At 40.8% G+C, this 27181-nt stretch overlaps 2 protein-coding genes across 2 annotated transcripts; one reads left to right on the top strand and one right to left on the bottom strand.

Moving 5' to 3' along the window:
* Nucleotides 1–788: 788 nt before the first annotated feature.
* Nucleotides 789–21986, top strand: camk1db (calcium/calmodulin-dependent protein kinase 1Db). Its single transcript, XM_041038703.1, has 11 exons — nucleotides 789–1464; nucleotides 11161–11292; nucleotides 12459–12533; nucleotides 14699–14837; nucleotides 15256–15382; nucleotides 15640–15715; nucleotides 17136–17248; nucleotides 18056–18134; nucleotides 19094–19181; nucleotides 19354–19516; nucleotides 19966–21986. The coding sequence occupies exons 1-11, from the start codon at nucleotides 1370–1372 to the stop codon at nucleotides 20115–20117; spliced, it is 1239 nt and encodes a 412-aa protein (XP_040894637.1). The 5' UTR covers nucleotides 789–1369; the 3' UTR covers nucleotides 20118–21986.
* Nucleotides 21819–27110, bottom strand: ucmab (upper zone of growth plate and cartilage matrix associated b). The gene is made up of 5 exons (XM_041038705.1): nucleotides 27026–27110; nucleotides 26758–26820; nucleotides 26567–26662; nucleotides 23090–23188; nucleotides 21819–22994 (listed from the first exon to the last, which is right to left on the bottom strand). The coding sequence occupies exons 1-5, from the start codon at nucleotides 27081–27083 to the stop codon at nucleotides 22897–22899; spliced, it is 414 nt and encodes a 137-aa protein (XP_040894639.1). The 5' UTR covers nucleotides 27084–27110; the 3' UTR covers nucleotides 21819–22896.
* Between the last annotated feature and the right edge of the window lie 71 nt (nucleotides 27111–27181).

The raw sequence follows: 27181 nt of genomic DNA, 5'->3' as shown, positions 1-27181 counted from the left end.
GTGTTGTACCAGTGCTTTTACTTAAGTAGGATATATATGGTTCCAAGCAGCTGAATTGCTGCCCTCGTCTCAGATTTTGTCAAGTGATATGGAAAAAGCTCTAGTACTCTTGTTAACGGCTGTTTCCCAGTTGGTGAAATCGGCTCCTTTGGGGGTTGGACTGAGACTGGTATCTGATGGTGCCAGAGCCAGAATCCAAATAAATATGGTGGAAAAGCTATCGAGTCTGCTGTAAACCTACCAACTAAAGCAGCACTGTGCATTGAAGAATCAAGGGTTTGCTAATTAAGATGCTAATTTCTAATTGATTCTCCATTGATCAGTAGTTAATTGATTAATCTTTGCAGCTTTACTATACAGAGGGCTGGTTAACTTGGCTGCTGCAGAACAGAAAATGGTTAAAAAGAAGCCAATATCAGTCTAAGTAAGGGTGGAAACAAAATGGCATGACACTAGAATATTGCAGAACCCAAATGTGCATTTATGCTCATTTTATTGTGATTCTGAAGCAGTTTACAAACCTGCAACCAAACACACAAAACACAGGAGAATTAGAAGGGGGCCTAGGGTCACCTGCTGTACGTGAGCCCACATAACACTTAGCTACGCCCCTGCCTTTTACATTTCAACACATGCATTTCAACATGTGCTGTGCAGCAACATATGACACGCACACACAAAAGAACCCCCCCCCCCCCCCCCCCCCCAAAAAAAAAAAAAACCCGAAACTTGGCGTAATGTGAGGATGTATTTCAGCAGAAACGGACGCTGACACCGATTACTCCGGCGGAGTTTCCACCGGGCCGGTGATTTGGTGCAATGCGAACACTTAAATTGTGCACGGTGTCAGATAGATAGGCGGGAGCAGCAACCTCCCACTCCTCCTATTGCTATAACAACCACAGGGCGGTCGGTGTGACTCCATGGCACAGCAGATCGGATGCGACTGCCAAGTGACATCCTCCTGCAAGTAGCCCGACCTCAGCTCACCGCATCGCCGCTTGACACTGACTAAATCCCGCCCGGGTAGGAGGAGGGGGAGAGCCTGTGTTTCCCCGTCACAGTGATCTGAACAGTGGGGAAGCTCAGACTCAGGATCCGCTACGTCAAACAGATTAGTCAAATAACCTCTCGGGGTAGGACATACCTCCCCTCCTTGGGCTTGACTGGCTGCATGCATGGGCTGAGGAAGCAAGATAGTCTGCGCTGACAATAGCCAGGAAGCCTTTGGCGAAACACACAAGTGCACTACTTTTCTTTTTCTTTTTTTCTTTCTTTCTTTCTTTCTTTTTTTGGGGGGCTGGATGAGACGACTGTGGTGATCCTCCAGCAGCGTCTCTTCTTTACCTACCCCCACCCCCGGTGCGAAATGGCGAAAGAAAACGGCGAGTCCAGCGATGGATCTTGGAAAAAGCATGTCGATGATATCAAGAAAATATTTGACTTCAAGGAAGTCCTTGGGACGTGAGTAACAAGATAACGCAGCCTTGCAGGCGACCAGAAACTTTGCATCCAGTTGTGCAAATTGGTGTCAGACAACAATGGCACATTGTATGGTTAAACGGAAACGAAAAGCAGACTGACAGCTGTTGAATATTTGTGGAAGTGACTGTGAATTTGCTCGACGGTGGCAGAGAGATACAGGGCCATTTGAACTTACTGCTTAAAGCTTAAAGAGACGTTAAAAAAAAAAAAAAAAAACAATCCGGACCATCGCCGGTTAATTGTTCAGGGAGGGGAAATAAGGCTCCATGAGACACAATAATGTGTGAAGTCAGACACGCGTGATGCCCCTCGTTCATTCAAGAACTACTGCAGCCTGTTTTTGTTGTTCCCACAGATCATATCAGGGCTTAAGCATGCACACACACGCACGCACGCACGCACGCAGACAGCTTTGTACAGGCAGCCATTTATCTGGGGTCGTTTTGTACAACATGACAAGTGTGACAAAGACAATGGGGCCTGTTTGTGCGTACACAAATGATGAATGAAATGGGCTCCAAAATTCAAGGAGCATCTGTGAAGACTTCATGTGCTCTTGTGCTCAGTGTCTGTCTTTCTGGTTCACGCAGGGGCAGGTTTTAGTTGAGAAACATTGTGTCTGGGTGTCTGGATTCAGATTCAGATACTTGTTACTGCACAACAAACTCTCTTATGAGAACTGTTCTTGTGCTCAGTTTCGTTTTACTTGTTCTCGTAGTTCAGGGACCACTTTGGCTGAAGACATTCTCTTGCCCTTGGACCACAGAGGAGGAGGCAAATTCCAGAGTTTATTTTGGTCCGCTGTTAGTGCTGCTTGACTTCATGTCTGTGTCTTCGTTGAATAAGTTATGCTGCAGAAAGAGACCGCAAGTGTGAATAGAAGACCCTAATCTACTAAAGGAAACCGACTGCCTGAGAGCTGTCTCTGACATAAAACCATAATCTTCTCTAGACCAGTCTTGTGATTGATTGCTAGGTGTTATCGCACATTTAGTAGAGTATGTTTGCCATTTTCCCTGCTGGTCTTTGTTCCCTAAAGTCATGTTCCTCCTCCCTTGACTGAGAGTAATTTAATGTGGTGTTGTTTGTGGTTTGGTGATTCGGGGAAGGCCTGTGTCTCCCTTGAGAAAAGTGTTGTTTTTTTTAATGTGGCCTCAGAAACTGGTGTCAAGCTGAGCAAAAAAATGGCCTCTAGTCCCAGTGATTGTAGCCAAACTGGAAAGGAGGTCATTCATAAACTATAAAACACACTCACTGTGGTTTGCTGTTGTAAGATATGCAACCTCATCTTGTGTAAACTCAGAATAATCTTCTTGGCTTTCCTCACCATCCTCTAATTTTTTGAAACTCTGCTCAGTGTAACCACAGACCTGTTTTTCCTGAGCAGCAGCGTTATAAAATTCTCTTACAGTTTGGTGATTCATGAAGCGCACTTGACACTTCAGCTGTTTCACTAAACAGTCAGATGTTCCTACCTGGAGGCAGTTCTGATTTTCCCTAAGGCTTTCATTTATGTGTGAAAAGCCTCTGAATAACACCGTTGAATCAAAGTGATTTACTGTCCACACAAAGGTCAGGGTAGAGGAACACGCATCCCTCGCCCACAATCCAGCACACATCTCCGGGGCCAGTTTGTCACGTCTCGATCCCCATGTTACATATTGTACAATGTGTTCTCAACCTGATTTACTTTAAGTAAGTCCCATTTACCAATTCCCTAATCGGGGAGTGCCTTGTTGTTGCACAGTGAGGTTCACAACAGGCCATCGAGGGCAGAAAAGCCCAGCCGCCCTGTAGCTTTACCTGAGGATTAAAGATGGCAGGAAGGACTGTCGGTCAGAGGAAGAGACATAGATTATCCTCCTCTTCCTCCCCCTCCTCCTCCTCCTGATTTAACTTTCAAGTGTAGATTCCTCGTCAAGTTTCCCCATCAGTGTCCAAGAGGGATCATCCCTCTGCAGCGTCGTCGGCCAAAGAAAACTCATTAATTTTCCACACACTAAGAAAAAGTCACTAACTACATGTACTCATGTACTGTGTTTTCAGTTTCAAGTACTTTACATTTCATGCTCATTTATACTCCTGCTCCATTTCAGAGGAGAATATCGTACGTTTTACTGCACTGCATTTATCAGACAGCTATATTTAATAGTTATTTTGTGCATGAAGTTTTGACTCAGCAAACTTATGGTTAGTTTACCACATATGACACATTTTATGCACATTACCCAACAGTCTAAATTAGCTAAATTTCCACCACCTACAACTTTAAAAAACAGTAACAATAATCAAATATTATACAATCTAATGTGAACTGGGGCCATTCTGCTGCATATTGTGCACTGTAAGCACATTTTTACTTATTTTTATTGATATATTTTACATTTTCTTGATACCATAAGTATATTTATGCTGTTAATGTTTTTACATTTGTACTGTAGCAAAAAAAAAGTAAAGGATCTGAATACATTTTCCTCCACTGCTGCACACCTCAGCAGTCACAAGTCTGTGATGAACTGACTGTGAGAGGCTCAGTTATTCAGGTTAATGTCATTGCTCTGTTGAACTGATTGTGGTATTTGTTGCTCTGAAACATTTGGGTGCGTTAATTTAAAAATAAAGCGCACATCAACGTGAACATTTTACAAAGAGAAAAGACTTGATTTCAGCATCAGCTGGCGGCCAATCTGTCTCAGTTTGAACGTTACGCAGAAAGCCTGCGGCAGTGTCAGTAATGCTTTGGTCACACTTCTTCCCTGTGTTTTCTTGCTTTAGATGTTGTGAGCTAATGAGATCTTTGCCGCTGAAGCCAGTCCTTCTTCTTCACTGCCACTTGCCTTGCGGCTAATTTCAGACCCTTAAGCTGCTGATACTCTGTGGGAGCAAATTTAAGTAACCTGACCACAAGCACCTTCAGAGATGCCCCTGGGTAAAGTGTTGTAAATGTGCAGCATAAGGCAAAGTTACCACTCACAGTGGAGATGTTTGTCTCATACCTTTTTTTTTTTTTAAAAACAACATACTAGAGCCTGGCAGATGATTAAGGATGCACTAATCCTACTTTTTCTCTCCCGATTCCCTTTCTGATTCCTCACTTCAGACTAACAGCTGATAATGAGAGCTGTTCACACACCGGTTTGTCCCAGATTTAAAATCTGTATATTCCACTGTAAATTTTTTTTGTAAGGTAACATTAACCAAGCCATTACTGTGGCACTAAAAACTGTGTCAGCAAGCAGCCATGACTTAAAAATGACACAGAAACACAGAATTTATTATGACACTGACAAAGAAAACTATTTAATGTGGATCATTCATCATGGCCAAAAACATATTTGCTTAAAAAGGTCAGTATAGCTGTGGATACTGATACAGCATAACACATTGGTGCAGCCTTACTGATAACTGAATGGGCTGATATATCCACCAGTTATGAACTATTCGATATAGTTATCAGTTTACATTGGCCAATAAAGAACAAGAAGCTGCAGCAGAGTAACGCCAAAGATATGTTTTGAGGTCATTTAGAAATAGTCTGAACCTAAACCAGAACAGTGATGTTGCAGGTCTGGAAACCAAAACAATGAGCTGAAAATTTTTAAAGCGCTCCGTTCAAGCTGAGGGAACAGTAGAGTCAAGTGATAATTTTCTGGTAGTTCATGACTAGTGACCTATTTCACATTCAAGTGGTCATGTGTTCAGCTGTTAATAGAAAAATATAATTTATTAATTATTGTCACTTTAATAAACAAATTCAAGGAAGAACTCCTTATATAGAAGTTAGTTTATGTCATGTGTGGGTCAGACACCTTTGCGCCTTTGCTTATTTTATCTTTTTAAATGCAGTGGCTTAAAAGCAGTCCAAAAATGACGCTTTCCAATTGCATCCTTTCTAAGTGCTTTGTCGTGTATTTCCAGAATCCCACTTTCTGAGATTAAAGTTTCAGACTTGTCCTCTGCTAGCTCCCATTGCAGAGCTGAGCTGTAACTGACTCATTCGCGTCGCTTTTTGCCCCCTAAAACTTTACGATTCGTTTTACCAACAAAGAGGAAAATTACCTTTTCTGAATTTGATATTAATGAATAAAGATGCCTCAAAAGCCTATATTAAACTGACCCTGGCTCTGACAAAGCCCTGCTCACCTGTGATGCTTTAAAGTGTCTGCTGTTGCCTCCGTGCACTGATCATTCTCTGAAACACAGCTTGTGTAGAGACTCGTGGGGTCCTTGAAAGCAGCCTGAAAGCAGTGAAATTGGCAGCTAGGCAACTAGCATGGTCGAAGTACTTGGTTGGCTCCCTCTGAGGAAGACACTACCTTCTTACCTTCTACCTCACTTCTTACCACCACCACCACCACCACCGCTGTCCTCCAGCTCCATTCAGTGTGGGAGGACATACTTTGTCATGGGCTGTAATGATGGCGAGTCAAATAATTCACCAAGATAATGGGTAGCATGTTGTATGCGTAGTAATTTCCTGAGTTTCCATTTGTATTCATGTCCCTCTCGCCTCAGTGAATGCCTACAGAGCCATTGTATAAAATCCACTGCGCTCTGATAGTTGAAGTGTACCAGACTGGCCTGTATCAGAGCACAGGAGGCAGCTATCACCCTTATTAAAGTAATTCAGCTTCTCTCTGACAGGCTGATCTGTGGCTTCAGACGGGCTTCTGCCAAATATTTCACTCGGTCATTGGATAATTTTTTCTTTTTAGTTGTTTCTGAGTGACATTAACTTTTTTTCAGCCTTTAAACTGACCATATTTCTCTGTTTGATCAACAGTCAGGTGAACACAAAGTGCACATTCCTGGAAAGTAGCCTCACATCCATTGTGTGTTGGTAATTAATGGTTTCGAGCCTCAGTTGCTGGGACTGAGGAAGCTTCTGGATTTCATTCTAGTCATATTATTGGAGTTCATTTAGCTCTGATGCAAAAGGTCGATGGTGTTTACTTCCTGGAAGCACAGAAAACCAGTGTTGGCTAGTCTGGGTTCTGACGAACAAAGCTGGGAACCATAACCAAATGGATGACATTGTTGAGATGTTTCTGATGCAGTGACCAACCTGCACTGCCACCCAAAATCCAGAGAGCCAAAAGATTAATTATCATAATAGCTGCCAATCAATTAATTGGATAAACCGTTTCAGGTCGATACTTATCAGATAATGATTTAACCTAGAAAGCATGGGATCATCTTATAAAATACGATGATGCATTCTAGATTAAAGTATGCAGTTAAAAGTAGCTCCACCTTGACCAGCTACAACTTTAAAATGCTACTTAATTTAATGGAAAGTAAAGTACAATTACAACATTACACTGATCATGAGTACTTTTACTTTTGACACATTTTACTGTACATTTTGTTTACTGTACATTCTGTACTGTACTGTTTTTTTTTTTTAACAGTAACAGGAAATTGCAGAAGTTGTGGTTACATCATTACATTTTCACCAGAACTTTCACTGACAATCTTCGTACTTTAATCTCTAATAACTAAAATTAATTGATCCTTATCAAAAATGTATGTTCATGTTATGTGTTAGTATATATTTTTAAAAATGGCTGGCATGGATTGTTATCAGAACCATAATTCTTGACCTCAATAATCCAGAATCAGCCCGGTTATAATGCATAGCATTATAAGCATTTCTACATTGTTGTTGTGCTACTTTTACTTAAAGGCTCTTAATACTTCATCTGCTGCCACTGACAAAGATTCTTAAGAGTCAAACATAGAAAACCTAAATCCTAGAGGAGCAAGTCCAGTATATTGGTAGATTCCAGGCGATGATGATGATGAGAACAATGCATAAGTTAGAAAAAAACTGCAATTTTCACATAGTTTGTCCAGCAGACACTAGAGTTTACGAAACTCTGAGTAGGCAGAGTGGCATATCACAGCCGAGCAGATGGTGGTGTGAAGTCTGTTACAAATTAGTGTTTTATGTAACTGCAAAACGACTGGCTGCCAGTACTGCTTAGCTAAGATGTGTAAAAGTACGTTTACTGGACATGCTTATAAAAGTAATTTGTCATCAGAGTCATTGTGCTCATAATATAGAGAATCAGTGATGGTCCCACGTCTCCAGTGCCTGTCTGGCTTTACAGTTTAGTGTATAGACTTAATAACGGAGCCCACTGGCTTTCCCCCAACTATGTTTACTTCACTAACTGTATACATCAGTTTTATTTGCATCTTTTCAAAGCGCTGATCATGTCAGCCGTCAAATCTCTGGCTGAAGTTATTGTTGCGCCATTGTTGGGTGACTTTGAACACAGCAGGTTATACCGGCACTAGCTCTACCTGGATTATCAAGTTCCGACTTTTCCATCCCATATGTTGCATAACGAGCTGCTGTAATGCATCTTACACAAGATGATTCAGTGTGATTACTCAGCAGCACCACGATACATGCACCGCCTGGGAATGTCAATAAGCCTGCCTCGGTCGCAGAGACCACCACCCCCCTCCATCAAAAATACTTCCTCCATCTGAGAGTGCCTTGCATTTTCATAATCGCAGCTGACGAGCAGCGGAGGTCGAAGCCTAAAAGGAAAAAAAAAAAGTTTTCTGGATGATTATTTGATTCAAGGCTTTGCTTTGCATCTGCAGCATCAGCCGCCATTTTCACACAGAGAGCAGCCCACATTCACATTTCACATTAGTCAGCCGGTTTGGCTTGGCTGTCCTGCACATAGCGTGGTGGTGTTGTGTGACTGCAGACTGACACACACACACACACACACACACACACACACACACACACACACACACACACACAGAGCTCACACCGTCATCCAAGAGCTGTGGAGCTCTGTGGCTCTGGGAAGAACTTAAAATCCACCTATTATTCAACCAAGTGAGTCAGTGTGCTGACTTGATTGTGCAGTCTGTGACACTGGAAACATTTTGCAGCCATACAATCATATTTATCTTGCGTAATAGAATGAGATGTGCTTCAATAAAGGGTCCGGTTCAGATGGAGCTTTCCCTCATCACTTAATGCTGCCCCAGATCACATCAAGGATTATTCTCAGGATGAATTTGATGTGCTGGAAGTCACATAGGCTGTTTAGTTATGTAGCACTACAAATAGCAATTATTTTTGATTAATCTGTAAATTATATTCTCAGGTAATCGATTAGCTTGTGAAATATAATAAAGAAATAACTTGAAACTAAATCGGATGTATTAAAATTGCTTTATTTCTCTGTGCAGCTTTCCAAAATCTAAACACATTTCATTTACCATGGTATGACTAAGAAAACACCACATCCTCACATTTAAAAAGCTGGAACCAGCAAATGTTCTGCATGTTCTGCAACACGATTGAAAGTATTAATCAATTATCAAAGTAGTTGCTGATTACTTTCTTTCGTTTGACTCATCGTTTCAGCTCTAGAGTTATGTGTGATTGTTGTGGATGTGTCACTGGATTTTTGTGTGTATGTACGTGCAGATACAGCATGTGGGCGGTAGCATCACCGTATACATGTCTCTAACAGACATCGCACCTTTTCTTTCCTGTGAATTATGAATTAATCGACTGAATGCCTTAGGAGCTTGCAGCACAGTTTGTCGTGCCTCATGCATTGACAGAGCAAGGGAAGTCACAGGCTTGGATTCTGTCATGTTGTCATTCTCAGGAAATGATGTTGCTGCTTGTCAATGTGGTGAGCAGGGGGACAGAAATGGTGCTATACGCGCTAAACAACCTCTCTGTTAGTTCACAGGTTTCCTGTGGTTTCATCAGCGTGTGTCTCCTGCTGCAGAAAGCAGAAAGCGTGCTCCGAAAAACCGTGCAAGAGAGTTGCTCGTCAGGGCTCAACGTGCTGGTGGAGGAATTCTGCTCTTAATGTCCGCACAGCTGTAGAAGTCGGTCGCATGCGCTGAATAGAAATGATGCTCATTGTCCTCACGGCAACAGCTGCGGTGTGAAGATGTGTGTGTGCTGTAACAAGCGAACAAGTAGTGCACCAAGTATCTTACACAGCCCCATGAATTTACATATTGTCCCACATAACGTGCCAGAATGAGGTCAAAGTCACAAGGGCGTATGCTCCAAGCCCTCTCAGTTCTGTTTGTTTGCTGTGTGTCTTCCACCTCATCACACCTGGGGCCAAGCTTTGTGGCCAAGTAGTGTGTTTGTGCCCAGTCTGTGTTTGTGTGTCGTGGCTCTGACTGACCCCCCCCCCCCCCCCCCCTGTGCGAAGGTGGAGTGAGGGATTAGCGTGGATTTGATGACCGCGGTGGGACTTAGTGCTACGAGCGGCACTGAGTTTAGAGCCTGTTGGCATGAAGTGATGACACTTTGAGAACATAATGGACTTTTTGATGTTGGTCGTCTTGCTGTTTGTAAGGCGGTAAATCACTGCAGGTGTGTTTCTTCACATCATTTGTATTTTTGTATACCTGATGATGTTCCAACAGGCCAGTTTTTTACATTTGCAAGAGATGAATTAATTGATAATGAAAATATCTGGAATGGAAGTTTATTGCTTCTTTGTCATTCTGTACCTGGTCTTTGATAAACCTAATTTACAGGGTTAATATATCTTTAAAATACAAGAAAGCCATCACACTAAAATGGCTGCTGGCAGATGCTCCAGCAAGAATGACAGGACTTGAAATTGTACTTTAAATAAACTGAATGAAGAAACTGATCTTTATCCTAAGATAACAATGTGAATGATATGTAAAATATTGTAATATTGTGCCTACATGATGTCACCCATAACATATATCACTGATGCTGTACAAGTATTGTGTTGCTCATGTCAACCCACTCATTTAGTTTGAAAATATCAATAAGAACAAAGTTGCTGAAAAGGCTTTATGTAAGCAGCTGAATTAGAGATTAAAAAGTGGAGGAGACAACAAACTGAAATGTTAAAATGTTAAAAGCTCCATGTGGCTTTGTGAGCACATGAATTGATTTAGAATATATGACTTGGGACTGTACTATAGCGCTCCAGAAAAATCACAATAGTCAGATTGTTCAGATTAACATTTTTTTCTTATCCTGACACATTTTGGCAAGCCTTCATCAGAGCCATCAGTTCATCAGCTGATCAAGGATTATTTTAGTCTTTTAGATCATATCTGTTGGTCCAGTGACCATGACCCAGAGAGTTTCAAATCATTAATCCTTGTTTCATGTCGAGCCATCCTGAGGGCAGTAAGGGAGTAAAAAAAGGTGCCTGTGAAGGTGTGTAATGAAAACAAGAAGGGGAGAAGAGAAAAAAAAAGCAATCATGCTGCGTGCTCAGCGAGATTTATTAAGGTGGACTGAATGTGGTATCATAGCAACAGATACAGATTGCTTGAGCAAATATTCCTTAATTCAGTTTTTGTTTTTAAAGGCTCTCATGTATGGAGACAGATGGCTGAGGAAGACACGCTATCCGCCGTCCTAAATGGGTGTTTTAAAAGTGTTTGCCATGCTTTTGGCTTCACACGAGCATCAGGCGTAAACCAACGCAGAAGGCTGTTGGCCATAGTCAGGGACTTTGCCAGTTCTCAGTAAATATTCACAATATGCTGTTTGTGTACTCTGGCCTGTCTGCCTCTGAGTGCCCTCTATCTACTCACTGACGATAGGTTTTCTGTGTCAATATTGCCTGAGCACATACAAAGCAGGACTAACATGTTTCTCTTTCTCTCTTGCAGGGGTGCTTTTTCCGAAGTGGTGATGGCTCGGGAGAAGGCCACGGGAAAGATGGTCGCAATCAAGTGCATCCCGAAAAAAGCGCTGAAGGGGAAGGAGACGAGTATCGAAAATGAAATCGCTGTGCTTAGGAAGTAGGTACCGCCTGTCGGAGCCGCGGGGGAGTTTCCAGACAAAGAACACCACTTTAGAAAGGGTCACCACCTCGCGTCGTCCTCCGGGGGATGCTTGTGTGTGTCTCTCTCCACTCTGAGTAATGACTCGGAGTTGGGATGCTGGTGGCACACACTTTATTTCACAGTCATTGTCAGGCTTAAGTGACTTCCTTGTCGAATCTCATCTATCCACCATTTTGGGTCTTCACAGTGTACACACTCTTACACACCTACACAGGGTATGATAGGATTGCATTGACACCAGGTGACACTCCATCCTCCTCCAGGGTCTGATGGGTAATTCCCCCGACAAGCTCAGTTATCAGTCACTCTTGAAGCGAACACGCCAGTTGTTGGGTGTAGTTGCCTGGCTACAGTTGCTATCCTTTGACTTCCTCCTTTCTCTCTCTCTCTGTCTCTCTCTCTCGCTCTCTCTTTCTGTCTTTTCTCATCCTTTCCTTTTTCCTCACTCTCTTCATACTCCTTCCTTGTGTCTGTTAGTCTAACAGCACTCAAGCTGCAACCTCATTTTCGTTCTGGACTTAGAAAGGAAGTTGTGAAGATTGTTTAGTCCTTTGAGACTCTCCCCGCCTCCTCCTCTTCCACCCCCACCTTTTCTTTTTCAGCCACCTGCCCTTCTGAACACGCTCTGTCATCTGCATATCTCCTTGCAGAGGCAGCTTTTTTTCTTTTCTTTTTTTTTTTTTTTTTTTTACTTAAACCTTCTTGGCTGGTTGCCTGGACACAGACTCCCAGTATCTTGATCCATCCTATATTATCTCTTTCAGGTGCTCCTGCTGACGGGGGTTGCCGCTTCATGACTCATTGATTAGCATTCTCTAAGAAACCCCCCAACCCATCCCAGCCCCCATCACATACAAAAGATTTTCTTTCCTGAGTGAATGATAAGCTTTGCCAGGTTCATTTTTGACAAGCACAAAGATACACATGTGTGCACAAACACACATGAAGTGTAAATATAGGCAGTGTGCTGTAACAGAAAGCAAAAAAAAAAAGATCCGTTTTCAGTCGGCAGGGCATCATTTTAACAAAAGAAAAGGCTAATTGCACCTCATTAGTGGCCTGTGCTGAAATGAACAGAGGCTGAGAGCAAGCAAAGTGAATTTTCTGTTCTCCCTCTGCAGGATAAAGCATGAGAATATCGTGGCTCTGGAGGACATCTACGAGAGCTCAAACCACCTGTACCTCATAATGCAGCTGTAAGTGCATCAACCCACCACTTTGTTTGTTTAGGTCAGCTCTTTGTCTCTCATTTGGCCTGTCATTTTGATAATGTGTTGTGTTTTTGCTTGAATAAGCGTCCGAAATGTCCGTGAGGCATTTTTGCCCTCTCTTGAATGTCTGAGTGAATCCGGTGATGCTTTAAAGAGGAATGAGTCTATGCGTAACAGCAGTATTATACACAGAGATGGATTAAATTAATGCTACAGGATTTTATAATTGAACAATAAACAATATAACTACCATGTTGGACTATAACTTTGCATCAGTCCATAAGTACATTTAAGGAATAATTTGACATTTTGAGAAATAAGCTGATTGGCCTTCTGGATGACAGTTGATTCATGAGATTGACATCACTCTCTCCTTTGTATGGTAAATATGAAGCTGGAAACGGGCCAGTTAGCTTAGCTTAACTTAGCAAGATAACTGGAAACAGTGGGGAAAAAAGTATAAAGTATAAAAAAAAAAGTAAGTTAAAAAACATATACCTATCACCTCTTCTAACTTTAGCATAACAGTGAGCTGTGGTTTTATGGGGGCTCTTGTGATATTATTTTATTCAAGTCACATTTCTAAGTGTCTGTACTCAGCGATCTTTGAAAAAGCCAGAATGTCGTTACACACTCACTGTTGTTCTGAAGGCATTTTCAGACTCCTCAAAGACTTTTCTAACCATCCAGATGAAAAAGTATTCTGACAATGAAAGCACATACCTGGTACATCACCCTCTGTGAAATAACAGCTTATCATTTTTACACTTTTATATGTTTTTGTACAGATTAAACACATGAGATTGTGTTAATTAGTGAACATGGCTTAGAGGTGCTGGTAGGTTGATTTTTTTTATCTATGGACAAAGCCTCTAAAGCTCTAGCTTCACAGTCTCTGTACAGACACGAAGGAAGTATTGATCACCTTATCTATTTCTCAGCCGGAAAGGGAATAAGTGTATTTCCTAAAAGGAGTTTTATCTTGCGTTGATGCTGTCAAAACTTTAAATTAGTTTGGAGTGTTATTTATGCAGGAACTATCTTGTTAAAATTATTCCGGTCAGTGTTGGTGAAGGTGACAGCTGTTTCCCTCTGCCATTTTCCTTTGTCTGATGTGTCGTCATAATTTCTGAGACCTTTCCCTTCGCCACATAATTTCACAGTGTTTGTGACTAATGCACCAGCAATTTAGGCAGCAAATATCTGCCCTCTGTGTACCTCTGAAAGGTACATAATGTTGCCTTGAAGTCTCAGTTATAAAAATGGTGATTGCTGTCCATCTCCGAAAGCATGTACATACTCGTAATTGATGCTGAACTTAATATGAGTCACTTGTTGTGCCTTTTGTAAAGTAGTTGTGATTTAAAGCAGTTGAGAAGAATTCTGATGCATCAGCTACAAACACTGCAGAGCTGCGGGGACAAGTCTCAAAATTCATGATGATTTTTGATAAATACTGAAAAACTGCATTTGGAAAAAACAAAGTATGTAAGCAGCCCTGACTGACTTCATCTGTTTGGCACCCTTTTAAAACACAGCTACATGATGCCTCAGATAAAAAAAAAAAACACAAAGAGTGAACACAGGCCAGAGCAGTAAAATAGCAGCGATAATTTGGCAAATATAAAAAGCAGTTTAATCCATAAAATTGTATCATATTAACTGGAAATGGACAATCCATGAAAAAAGGCCACTTAGTACAGAAATGCAAATGTGGGAAAATGAATATTTAGTAGCAATTTAAAGTAAGTCACTGAGGTAGATTTCAACATGGAGGCTGTTTTAAAGCTCAGGACCACTGAGAGCAAATTGCTAAACCTTTAAACCTTGAGGTTTAAGTCTGCATCAGGGGATTTTGTTTCAGGATCGAAGGTTGAGACCGGGTACATACGGGTGAAAAAGCTCACAGATGGATGTCAGGGAACTTTGCTGTAATGAAGTGGAAAGAAGTTGTGGCGTTGGGAGCTTTACTTACCTACTATTCACTGCAGAACCCTTGGGTTGTACACTTTGCCTTGTGCCTGTACTTTGTAAAGCACCTCACTTTACAAAGTCCCACAAAAATGAACTTTTTCATTGTTATTATTATTATTATTTTTAATTATTACTGGATAAACCAGACCATTGTTGTTTTCTCTGTGTGCTGACAGGGTGTCTGGAGGTGAGCTGTTTGACCGGATTGTGGAAAAGGGCTTCTACACGGAGATGGATGCCAGTCGGCTCATTCGGCAGGTTTTGGATGCAGTAAACTATCTGCACTCCATGGGCATAGTGCACCGAGACCTAAAGGTACAACAGTGTGTAATATTCATGGTTCCTCACAGAATCCACTGCAGTTGTTGTTGATGAATTGAAAATGTTTTGCCACTGAACAACAGAGAAGGTTCAGTCTTACCGTGAGGGGAAAATCCCTGCTATTTAACCTGTGTGAGTGATATTACGTGAGCTCTCTGTGTGGATCACCCACAGAGGTTAAATGTCAGGGATTTTCCTTCTTGGTAAAACTGATGAAGCCTCTTGGATGAGCCGTAAAACTCCCCTGACTCTTGAATGACAAATCCAGGGGATTTTGTTTCATATTTTGTCTGATATCTTACTGTCTGGGCCGCTGAAATTAATCTATGCAGAAAAAATACACAGGCTCAAACAGAAACAGACAATCGCAGGCACACTGATGGACTCGATTATTTATCCCTTTCATTTTCAGCCTGAGAACCTGCTGTACTTCAGTCCTCACGATGAGTCAAAGATCATGATTAGTGACTTTGGCCTGTCAAAGATGGAGGGAACAGGTGACGTGATGGCCACCGCCTGTGGGACTCCAGGATACGTGGGTGAGGATGCCCTCCGGCTTTGGTGGAAACTTGCTCTGAGATAATTAGATGCACTAGTTGGCTAAACATGACCTAATCTAATCTGCCAGTAGCTACAGGTTAACCTTAGCCATCTGCTGCAGGCAAGCCACAAAACATTCACATTCTATCCTCGCATCTGTGTTATGGTGAATCATTGAAATGTGTTTGCATTGTTTTCACTGCATGAATAGTTATTTTTCTGACCATTAAGAAATATATATATTTTATTGTTCCAGCTCCTGAGGTTTTAGCACAGAAGCCCTACAGTAAAGCTGTGGACTGCTGGTCTATTGGGGTCATCGCTTATATTCTGTGAGTACTCTAATTTAAAACATAAATACAATGGCTAACGGAAGCTTATTTTGTGTATTTGAACCTTTTCTAAACAGGGAACTCGTGTCCTGAGCAAGAAATAAAACAATGTTAGTTACAGACAATTATCATAGAACGAATAACTCAGTCTCACATGATTCCAAGCAGGTTTTTTCTATGTTTACACTAGTATTTTCAACCTTGTTAGGAAAGTTTAGTTACAGTGATAAGTCAAAGACACAGTTCGATTGACAACCAGCTCCACACATTTTTTATGACTTCCTGTTATTATAAAATAGTTCAGTATGTCTGATTTTTTTTTTTTTTTTTTGTATACTACCTGCTGTATGCTCTGATGATTATTATGTGGTATGGTTTTGGAATACAACTTCAATTTAGTGTGTTTCCCTGCTAACATTTGCTAATTACCACTAAACACAATGTGCAATTGAGGCTGAAGGGAATGTCTTCAGTTTTTGTAGGTGTTTGGTCATGAATCAAACTACTGGACAAATTGAAATCTTTAAAATGAAGAAGGTACTAGATGGAAAGTTAAAGGATTACCAAAGCATCTACAATTCATCCTCTGGGAACCGTAAATGTCTGTACAAAAATTAATGGCAGTCATCTGATTGTTGTTCAGATATTTCAGTCGGGATCAAACTGAGGTACTGACCAACAGACCAACATAGTCCTCTGCGGAGCCACAAAATAGAACCCAGCATCCTAAAATAATATAATGCAGAAGAGCTGAAAGCTGTCTAAAACTATTAAAAAAACAAACAAACAAAAAAAAAACATCCAGGTTCTAAGATACCCCCTTAAAGGCTAAACCATTTCAGGGTCCAGATTGTAGTCAGGGGGGTGCCCCCAGCTTCTGTTCCTATTTTACAGAGTCTATAAAGCTTTCAGTGGAAAGTGTTACACAAAGCCTCCAAACTAATTAAGTAAAGTGGCGTCGCTCGTTAGCAAAGAGAAAATCCCTGGTCTCGTTATCCATTTGTTAGGAGTGATAAATTTTAAGGTAATTAAGTGGAAGAGTTTCTGATGGCCTCACAAATGAGGCTTCTGTCTGGTCGTTGTTATGGAATCATTTATACTGTTTCATAATCAGAAGCACCACTTGAATATACAGCATGGATTTGTGTTGCACATATGCAATTTGCGTGTCAATTTTTTTCTATATAATATGAAAATAGGCTGTGTCCCATTTTTTTCCCCCCACTCTTAGTCTTCGTGTAGTCTCTATAATCCATCTGAACCGTCTCTTGTTGCATGCTATATGAAAAATCAAACTACCAGTGAATGAGATTAGGCTGCAGCAAATCCTTTTAGATTTGGGTTAAAGTTTCGAGCATCAGATGGATAACAGCACTCACACGGACTGTTGTTGTGTAATCATCCATCTTCATCTTCTCAGGCTTTGCGGTTACCCTCCTTTCTATGATGAGAACGATTCAAAACTCTTTGAGCAGATTCTCAAGGCAGACTATGAGTTTGACGCACCGTACTGGGATGACATATCAGACTCCGGTGAGCTACAACATACTCTGTGTGTTTGTGTTCTTATAATATGTTGAAATATTGATCCTGTAGTTCCCTTATAATTCTAAGAAAACAGATTGTATAGAGGCACAAAAACTGACAAAAAGCAGTAAAAGGCAAATTAAGACAAATTAAAAATATAAATAAATGCAAACCCAGATTATAAAATTTAAATAAATATTTTTTTTAAATATTGAATTAATGTATTTTGCTCTTCTATTTCTCACAAGCTCATTTTATTGTGTCATCTTGTTAATTTTTCTTTTTCAGGTCTTGGTGCATATTTGAATCTTTTATCTAATCTGTTTTTTGTTTTTTTATCCAACACATCCATCTTTTGTAAAAAAAAAAAAAATATGATAATGAAAAAAATGTGTTAAAATAGATTTGTTAAAGGATAGTGTTTTATATACAGCACCCTCTAAGGATACTTAGTCACCCAATTCTTTAAAAAAAATTTTTAATAGGGACAAAAAATTTAAGAAACTTCAAGAAGAGCAACGGAGGAGGAATGTCTTGCCACAATGGACAAACATGCAATAAATTTCTTGTATTTGCAATAGAGGTCCTTAAGAACTAAAATAACAGAACTGGTATTTAGTATGTGTGCTGGCTCTGTTTACTCTATAATTGGTCCAGAATTTTCCAGTAACAATTACAAAAATATTTCAAGAAATTGCAGGACCTGTAAAAAAAAAAAAGCATTAGAAAAAACATTTAAATCCTTGAGTTCAGCAAAGTGTGGAACATGTTCTCAGCTTGATGTGCTCTTGACCTTTTCAACCGCCTTCACAGCCAAAGACTTCATCAGCAGCCTAATGGAGAAGGACCCAGAGAAGAGATTCACATGTGACCAGGCTCTTCAGCACCCCTGGTGAGAAACTAATCGCCGCACACTGCTCCCCAACCAGACAATCACAGGGAACCACGCATCTTGGTGCAACTAAACAGCAGTATGACGCAGATTGCCAGGCTTATGCATTTGTCATAGAGAACATGTCCTCCCACTGTCATCTGTCGCCATGGCTCCGAGCCGCGAACCCACCTCTGCTAGGCACCACTAGCCCTCAGAGAGAAATCTGCTGAATAAATGGCTGCCAATTAGTGGCTGGCGTGCTGAAGGATCCTTGAAGAATGTGGAAGCTTTAATGAACAATTAGGATGTGTTCCCAGGCCTGAGCCAGAGCTAACAAGAGCTAGCTGGCGTGGGCTACTGTTTCCAGCTGAAGTGGCCAATAGGAATAAGTCTGTTAGCCAGTAATGGGCCTTTTGGGTTTTGGGCAGGTGGTCGTTCTGATACAAATATGTGGTTTGTGACACCGGTAACAGGTGTCATAACAGAGAGAAATGGGTTTCATTGACAAGGTTTCATACACAGATATTATGATGAATGTGACAGAAAGTGATACAGTGTGTGAGCGCCTGCAAAGACATCGCCCCATCAGTCAAAGATGTTTTAGCAGAATGAAAATAAATGATGGGAGTAAATAGGAAAACAACACAAGGATGGATTCCCAAGGTATTACAGAAACAAATATAAACTATAGAACTTCTTGTGATGGGATCACACCAGCGGTGACGTCCGTCAACATGTTCTTCATTTTGATCTCAACTACACACAAGTTTTGTGACTGCATCTTGCACAGGTGGTGACTAAATATGTCCACAAACAGACAGACAGGCATATGAACACCTGCCAAAGTGCTCAGAACCACTTCTGTGGTAGTTCCCGCTATAGAAGCTGTCTCCAGGACCACACCACCATGCAGTGGTGTGTTCGTATGTGTGAATTGTTCTTTAAATGATCTAAAAGGACTTGACTTTAATTTTCAGGATCGCTGGAGACACAGCTCTCTGCAAGAACATACATGAATCAGTCAGTCGACAGATGCGGAAAAACTTTGCCAAAAGCAAATGGAGGGTGAGTGCAAGACATCATCTTTCTTGACTATCACATATCAACAAAAACAGCCATCATTAGAATAATAGGCGTAATATTCTCTTTTTGATTTGCAAAAACATGCAGTGATTTGTCTTTCCCCAGGATTCTGTCTCTGGTATTACACTTGTCTGTTTGCACCCTCTGTTCACAGCAAGCCTTTAATGCGACAGCTGTGATCCGCCACATGAGGCGCCTTCAGCTGGGCACCAGCTTTGGCAGCAGCATCCACGGCAACAACTCTGTATCCAGCCCTCAGAGCCGAGCTCCAGCCAAGAGCCAGTCTGTGGACTGCGCCCCGCTCTCCCTGAAGGACTGTGAGTGACACTCCAGATGCTCTCTGTAGACACGGACATGTCCAACTTTTAGCACTGAACTCAGCTGGGCTCTACTCACTCTGCCGTCCTCTCCATTAAGCTAATTGGCAACTATTTAAAAAGCTCTTGAGGTGTCATTTTCAATTAAAGAGACTAAACTGGTTTTGACATGAGCCATGCAGTCACAGTGTTTCTGGTGGCTTTTAGTTTAACATAAGATTTAAAAAAATTTGAGCTCTGTTTCAACACCACACCTCTGAAAATATGCTTATTTAGAAGTAATTTTATCTCTGTGCTCCAGTGGTTTAATGATTAGTTGATCGATTCATGAATTGATTAGTTGATTAGAAGAAAATTAATCAACAGTTGCTGCTTCCAGCTTTCCAAGTGTTCAACAAAATTTAGTTAATGACATTCAATTCCTTATATTTCTATATTTTGTCTCACAGGTCCTCCAATAGCTCCTTTGCCATCTGCTGTTAAAGTGTACAATCAGGACTCTGATTCCCCCCCTCCTGTGCGAGAGGAACCTTCGGTGGCAGCCGAGCCATCGCGGCCACGACCCTCCACTGTTACCGTCATCCACACTGGGACTAAATGACGCCAGGTTCCGCGGGAGGTGAGCTGGGAGACCACGGAGCTTTGAGACGGGATTTAACCATCCCAGGCCTCGTGCTTCAATGTCGTTGCCCAGTTTGCCCATCCCGCAACCTCCCATCTGTTTCTGCCAACCACGGGAGGAATTTAAGGAGCATTGGCTCAGCTCCATTTACCACGGCTCAGCACAGCACCTCGCTGCTTCCCTTCCCACTGTCATACAGACCTGGAAGTACAGAGGGGGAGAGGCTCACCAGAAGTTGTTATTGTGGAAGCCATGTTCAGTCTGGATCATGGCTGTCTGGCAAACAAGCAGCTGGTCTGGGAAGTGCCACACTAAAGGGAACTCTTTACTGAAGCTGCTGTCATTTTTGACTGTGAGCGTCTTGAGACAGGACGCTCCTCTGTATGCCTTGTGTAAATATCCTGCCTGGAAGTGGAGTCATGTTATGCAAGTGAAATATAAGCTTCAAGCTGTGGTAAATAATTGTGACATCATCTGCACTCTGAACTTCTCGTCGTTTTGACTGCTCGTTAATTTGCTGTGGTATTTGCTACAATGGCTCACAGGGGCATAACAGTATGGTATGACAGTATGTGTAATCTCTTTGCTTTACAGTGTGTGGCCATGAAACACGAGCAGGATAATGTGCTTAGGTCATGGAGAGGGCCAGTGCATTGCACTAATGTATTGGATTATTTATTTTCTTACAATATATTATGACTTTTGTAAGAATATCACTTGCAGAAATGTGTAAATGTATTATTATTAAACTGGACTGAAATGTAATTGCATTGAATGATAAAGACACAGTATCTAATAGTATTTACTTTGTAATTGCTGTTTTATTTGATTAATTACTTTTAACGTGACTGTGAAGTCCTCCTTGACCACAGGAGGGCAACCACGTGTTGTCGCTGTGTGACCAGTTCTCAGGGATGTGCTCCAACATGAAGCTATCCAAAACCCCCGCTCAGAGTGGTCAGACACTGGCGTTGGGGTTGGCGATGATGAAGTAGTTGAACTGAAAAACCTCCACATACTGCATATTATTCTAATGTGCCATTGGGAGACTTTGACAGGTGTTGTCTTTCCTCAAATCCACCATTACTGGCTTATGAGTGTCATGTAACTTGTACTGAATAGATTGTTTTCCCACGAAAAAAAAACCTTGAATTACAGATTTGGATTTAAAGACAGTGTTTATCAGTGAAGTGCACACTCATGTCTGTCGTAAAAATGTAAAATGACAAATGAATGCAACTGTATCTTGATACCAATTGCTCCCATTGCAGAATCGTCAAATCAATAGTGTACAGTTGAGTAGTTGAAATATCGTGCTCTGCTTCCGCTCATGAAGTGGCTGGTCTGAGAACAGCTCACTCTCTCTGTGTTTAATCACTGTGCTTTCATACCAGCCTGTTGAATTTAGCAGAAAGACTCTTTCTCCTTCTCTCTCTCTCTCTTGCTTTCACACAGAGAAGAGAAGGGATTTGTCTTTGTATTTTCTCTGTGAAACCTCTATTTAATTTTAAAACACAACACGAAAGGGGGAAAAAAAGAACACTCTACCAGAACATGCCCAAAATCAAGGGCTTTGCCATCTGGAATTATCTAAAAATGTTGTGGTGAATATCGGCATATGGACATTGAGCCTCTATTTACTGTAAATACAAATCTCAACAACACAGTTTGCTTGGGTCTTGAGTGTTTATTTTTATTGCCTTCCCTGTATTTTTTCCCGCAAAAAACATCAAAAGAAAGCAAAAATACTAAGCATTTAAAGTCCCTCAGTATGCATGCATTACATATTGTTTCAGAACTGTTCTTTGGAGTTGTAGAGATTCATGTATTAAAAAAGAGGCTCGTTTACATGTGTTGTTGCTTCTTTGACAGGGAGTAAATATCAAGTTAGGGTATGTACGCATTTCTTACACTAGAAATTGTTATTGAAAATTGATGATTATAAATGGTTCAGTTAATACATTTTATGTCATTACAACTAAGTAAGATATGGGTAAATACAGTCTATTCACACTCATTCTGCTTCTGGCAAGCTGTTATAAAATTTGTGTTAATCCATTTAACCCAGGACACTTCTATAACAGCTAAAACAATATAGTTTACATTGTGTTATTGGCTTGATTCATAATAACTTTCTAATTGTAGAAGAAAGGCTTACAAACATAATTTTGTACTAATGACATTTGTTTTAACCTTTATGGATTTTAATTGATCTCAAACATCACTGCACTATTTATGATAACGCACTGTACATTTCTTTGTTTGGGAATGACTTATTTTAAGTTCTTTTCAAGCAAAGATCACTGATTCCAACTTCTCAGTGACTATTTGCTGGTTGTCTTAATCCACTAAGCCTGGCTTCTGCAAAATTTTAATTATTCACTTTTTTCTGACATTTTATAGACCAAATGATTAGTTGCAGCCCTGAACAAAGGGAATAACTATGTAACATAGAATATTATATAATATATTCTAGAATAATGATGCCTTATGGTTATTTCCCTATTTTGTCACCTTATACCATATCAAATGTTCAAGCACAGTTTGTGGCAAAGGAAAGGATTACCACTTCACTTTGTTCTTAAATATTGACTTTTTAGATGTTTAGAAGAAAAGACAGTTAAAAGAAAATTAAAACATTTCATTGTGTAGCTTTGCTGTGTAACTGTCGGGGCCTGTGGTGAAAAACTGTATAGTTAAAGATGAACATTCTTTGAAATGTTCGTGTCCTATCAGCTCACAACGTCACATCCCAGACTCAGATGGAGTGACGGTTGTACTCATGGGGAGGATGCATCCCGTCGTAGTGAAACTCCCTCCACTGCTCGGTGCTTTCTCTGGTCCTCTCATTTTGTTCTGGAAGATCAAAAGTATTTTAGTGGATGAATGAGCTCATACAGTGAATGAACTCATCCCTCTCAGCTACATCAGATATGAGCAGTTTACAATACCATCATGCTCCTCTTCAGCGTAGCTCTCAAACTCATTCCTCTTCTCCTCATGAAACTCTCTTTTCCGTTCATCTGCAGCCAAAACCTGCCTCTGCTCAGCTGCAAGCACAGAGGAGGATGATTCAGAAGTTAATTGTCATTTCAAACCAGAGCTTCTTGTAAATTGTAAATTCTTATATTTTTTATTATGTGTTGGTGTTAAAAAGGCCTGACATAGACTAGTTTTACACTGGAGTTTTTTAAGAGACAAGGTGCCTAAAATAACTGCATAATAACCAAATAGCTGGTACTCAAACAACAGGTGCACTGATCACAAATCAATTGCAGAATCATTTATTATCTGTAGAATTAGAAATAGATTGTCAAGCTAATTTGTACACTTATTGTTTAGAGTTATTGAATATGGCATGGAGAACAGTAGTGGGGGAGAAGTATTAAGGTCCTTTACTGAAGTAGAAGAGACAATACAACATTTAAAAAAATTCTTCCATTACAGTCCTGCATTTAAACTCCTTTAATGAAAGTACATGAATATCAGAATCAGTGTGTGAGCAGCATTTTACTTTTGTAGCTTGTTTTAATTATTTGTAAGAGGTCACTGGTTAGGAATCATTGGATTTATCTTTAGCAATGCATTGCAGTTATGTTTTTTTTTAAAGTAAAATCTTAATCTGAAAAGGAACTAGTAACTACAGCTGTAAGTAAAAAGTAAATGTTTATTTATTTGACAAAAAGTGCAATATTTCCCCCTGAAATGTAGTGAAGCAAAAGTGTCATTACTTTCCATCACTGGAAATAAACTGGAGCAACAAATATGACCCTGGTTTCAATTCAAAGCTCACCTACAGGTGAAGACACACACGCTAAACACAAGAACTGTTGAACACCACAAAACTACAACCTCCAAAAATACCACGGTACTGAATCACCAAGCTTTTTGTGAACTTCATAAAGCTGGTATTTGTGGTGAAAAATGATTCATAGAAGCTGATTGTATCCGTGGCTGACACACAAAGACACAAAACCTGGATCCCCAAGTGATGGAAAGAAGCTAATGACTCATGTCTCACCCTTTTGCCGTGATCCAGAAAGACTTATGTGGGTAGAAAGCAAAACTGAAGGATAGGTTTACATTGTTCAAGTCCATCTTAATAGACTCTCACATGCCCATATGTATGTTAAAGTCACTGGTTGGGTTATTGGTCACTGTAATTGTCTCTCTTGTCCATGCTGACTGTGAAGAGGTCCTTTCCTAATGCAACTATAATGTAAGTGATAGGGGACAAAATCCACATCCCTTGTTCCAACCAAAAATGAATTCTGAAAAATTCGAAGCTGGATCCAAGCTGAACCTGTAGTCCACTTGCAGCATTTTTAAAAAAATCATTTCTCACTGTATACCAGCTGCTAGCATGCTTGCAGTGATCAATGCCTCTTTTAATGAAGAATATTGAGTGTGAACATTATTTTTAAACAGACTTCAAAATGTATGGACCTATCCTCTGAGCTTCAATGCTACCAAAAATGAAAGGTTTGGCTTAATTTTGAATTTAGACCAAGATTAAATCTACCAATATATACACAGAGAAGTGAGGCCAAGGACTTCAGACAGATTCCATGTGACCTCTGAGCAGCAAGACTGGACAAGTGAAAAAGACCAGAACACATTAAAGTAGTCATCTGTCATGTGTGGGCAAGTTAGTGTCAGTGAAACTCCAATACTGACTGCGGTAACATAAGAAAGAGCTCAGCTGAGATAGGAAGGGTTTGGGATAGCCATGTTAACCTTTCCAGTCAGGTCATGGCCTTTGACCTTTTAACAGGATTTGCTACACAAGTCTGTGCATGCGGTGTGAGCTGGAGCTCATGCTAGGAACTCAAGCCACCTGGTTATATTACATTATAAAAGATAATGTTTGTAAGATTTACAGATGAATTGCAGATCAGTATCCTTTGCTTGCAGATGAAATCAGATTTAATAGAATGAGTACTGAGGGCAACCATCTAATATTTTTGGTTTGTTATCCCTTTCAGATGCTGCACAGCAAGGTTGGTCATCCATCATTTTCTTTACCTGACACACCACAGCTGACCTGCTTCTCATGGTTTACCAACTCCTACAAAAACCCCAAGGTCAAACAGGAGCATTCATTTGGGGTCTAATGTCTACACCTGGATGGCAAAATATTTCCCTCTAAATTTCTACATCACCTTGTCCACCTTCTGAAACAGTTAATACATGTATCAAATATTTTCCTTTGCAAATTTAATCTACCTGAAAGAGCGACGTTGTGCTTTTATGTCATTATGCTGCAGGAGAGGCTCTTCAAAGTGAGCACAATTTATTTGTCTCACTTTTTTACTTGGTTTTTCTCTGACCCCTTTCTGCCTGTGTGTCGGCACATTCCACATTCATCTCCCAGCCACTCACCCACTCACTCGTCCATCTCAGTCCTTTCACTGCGTTCTCTGCTTTGTGTTCATTTTATTCCTCCTTTAACTGCACAAAGTGTCTTGTTGTTGTTACATGCACACAGCCCCACAGCATGTTATACAACTCCAATTCAGAACAGCAGTCTCTGTGTGTGCTCTCACCTTCTTGTTGGCGAACTGTACATAACAGTGCTTTTAAATCATCCAAGAATGTCAAACATTGTACAGTACATGAATTTTCAGAAAACTTTCAAGGTGAATATTGACAGATTTACGCTGACATGAGTGTGTGTGAGCTCCATGCTGCCCTGTGGCTCCCGCTGCAGCCTCCAGCAGAGCTGCAGTGTGACCAGACAGGTCTGGGGTTTTCTCTGGTCAGGTCAGGTCAGGTCCAGAAAACAGTTGCTGGCTACCACAGTCATAAAAACATTCAGACTGCAATAAATGTGTCTTTCTTACTGCCCATGCCCGTGCATTTTAACCAGTCATTTCATCTCTTACTGACACCCAGATTCTCAGACACCCAGATCAGTTTCTTAAAACAAGGGGTTAGACTATACAATGCCAAACCTTAACGACTGGATGTATTTAATGTAGTACTTGTTTGTTTTTTTTTACAAGTACAGTGAGTGCACATTGATCTATGATTCCTCTCAGTTCTTTGGCAGATTTTTTCTCATTTTATTTGGTAACTCTACTTCAACTCTCAAAGGTGCAAAATCCAAGGAATTCAAACATTGTACTCTGTTCAAATCACTAATAATAAAATGAGTACAAATAATCTGAAATAATCTGAAAATAAGAATGAATGACTTAGTAGGATAAATTATTTTCTAGTGAATCATCATTGATATCATTACCAAGCTGGATGCAACATGATGACGTCCATTGTGGCACAACAGTGTGGATCTCATTGTGAGAGCACATCTGCTGCCAAAATACATACTTATATAATGAAGTGCAGATGCCAACCATTACGACAGGCACACAACCACACACACACCACCTTGGCTGGCCACAAAAACAAACCCAAAGTGAACTCACCGTTAATCTCATCCTGAGACTTCAAGCCCCGTCTGTTGCGTCTTCTGAAGAAGTTTGAGGCATCGGCCTCCTTCATGAAAATCCTCTTCAGTGGACCTGCATAGGAAGCAGGAGGAGGTTCAGCTCACAACATAAAGGGATTAAGAGAGAGGATGTACAGTAGAAGAGGGGCAGCTGATGCAGTTCCTCACCTTGTGGGTCTTTGGCGCTGCCTGTGTCGCTGGGCACAGCTGCAGAGTCGGCCTCTGGAGACACTGGGTCAGAGAACAAAACATGAACGATCCACATTAAAACACACAATCTAGGCTCCAGTGCTTCCTCTCCATGAAAAACAAAGAAAACAAACAGCTATCGTTATTGAGTCTAAACAAGATACCACTGATACATAAATCCACATGCAACTGAGATACAAAACAAAAACAAAAACCCAAATCCCACGCTCTTTGGCATCAGACTCACAGGAAAGTGCAAGCAGCACAGTGAGGAGAGCCAGGAGGGTTGCATACATGCAGGACATCTTTAGCTCTGTGTCTGAATTGTTGAAATACAAGAAATGAATGAGACCAGGAGGGAGAGAGGTGAGTAAGAGGTGGGGTGAGAGCCTGGAGGAATATT

This window comes from Toxotes jaculatrix, chromosome 5 (genome assembly GCF_017976425.1).
Source record: "Toxotes jaculatrix isolate fToxJac2 chromosome 5, fToxJac2.pri, whole genome shotgun sequence".
NCBI classification, from domain to species: domain Eukaryota; kingdom Metazoa; phylum Chordata; class Actinopteri; family Toxotidae; genus Toxotes; species Toxotes jaculatrix.
The sequence above is the reverse complement of the archived record's forward strand: the minus strand, read 5'-3'. Positions and strand labels throughout refer to the sequence as shown.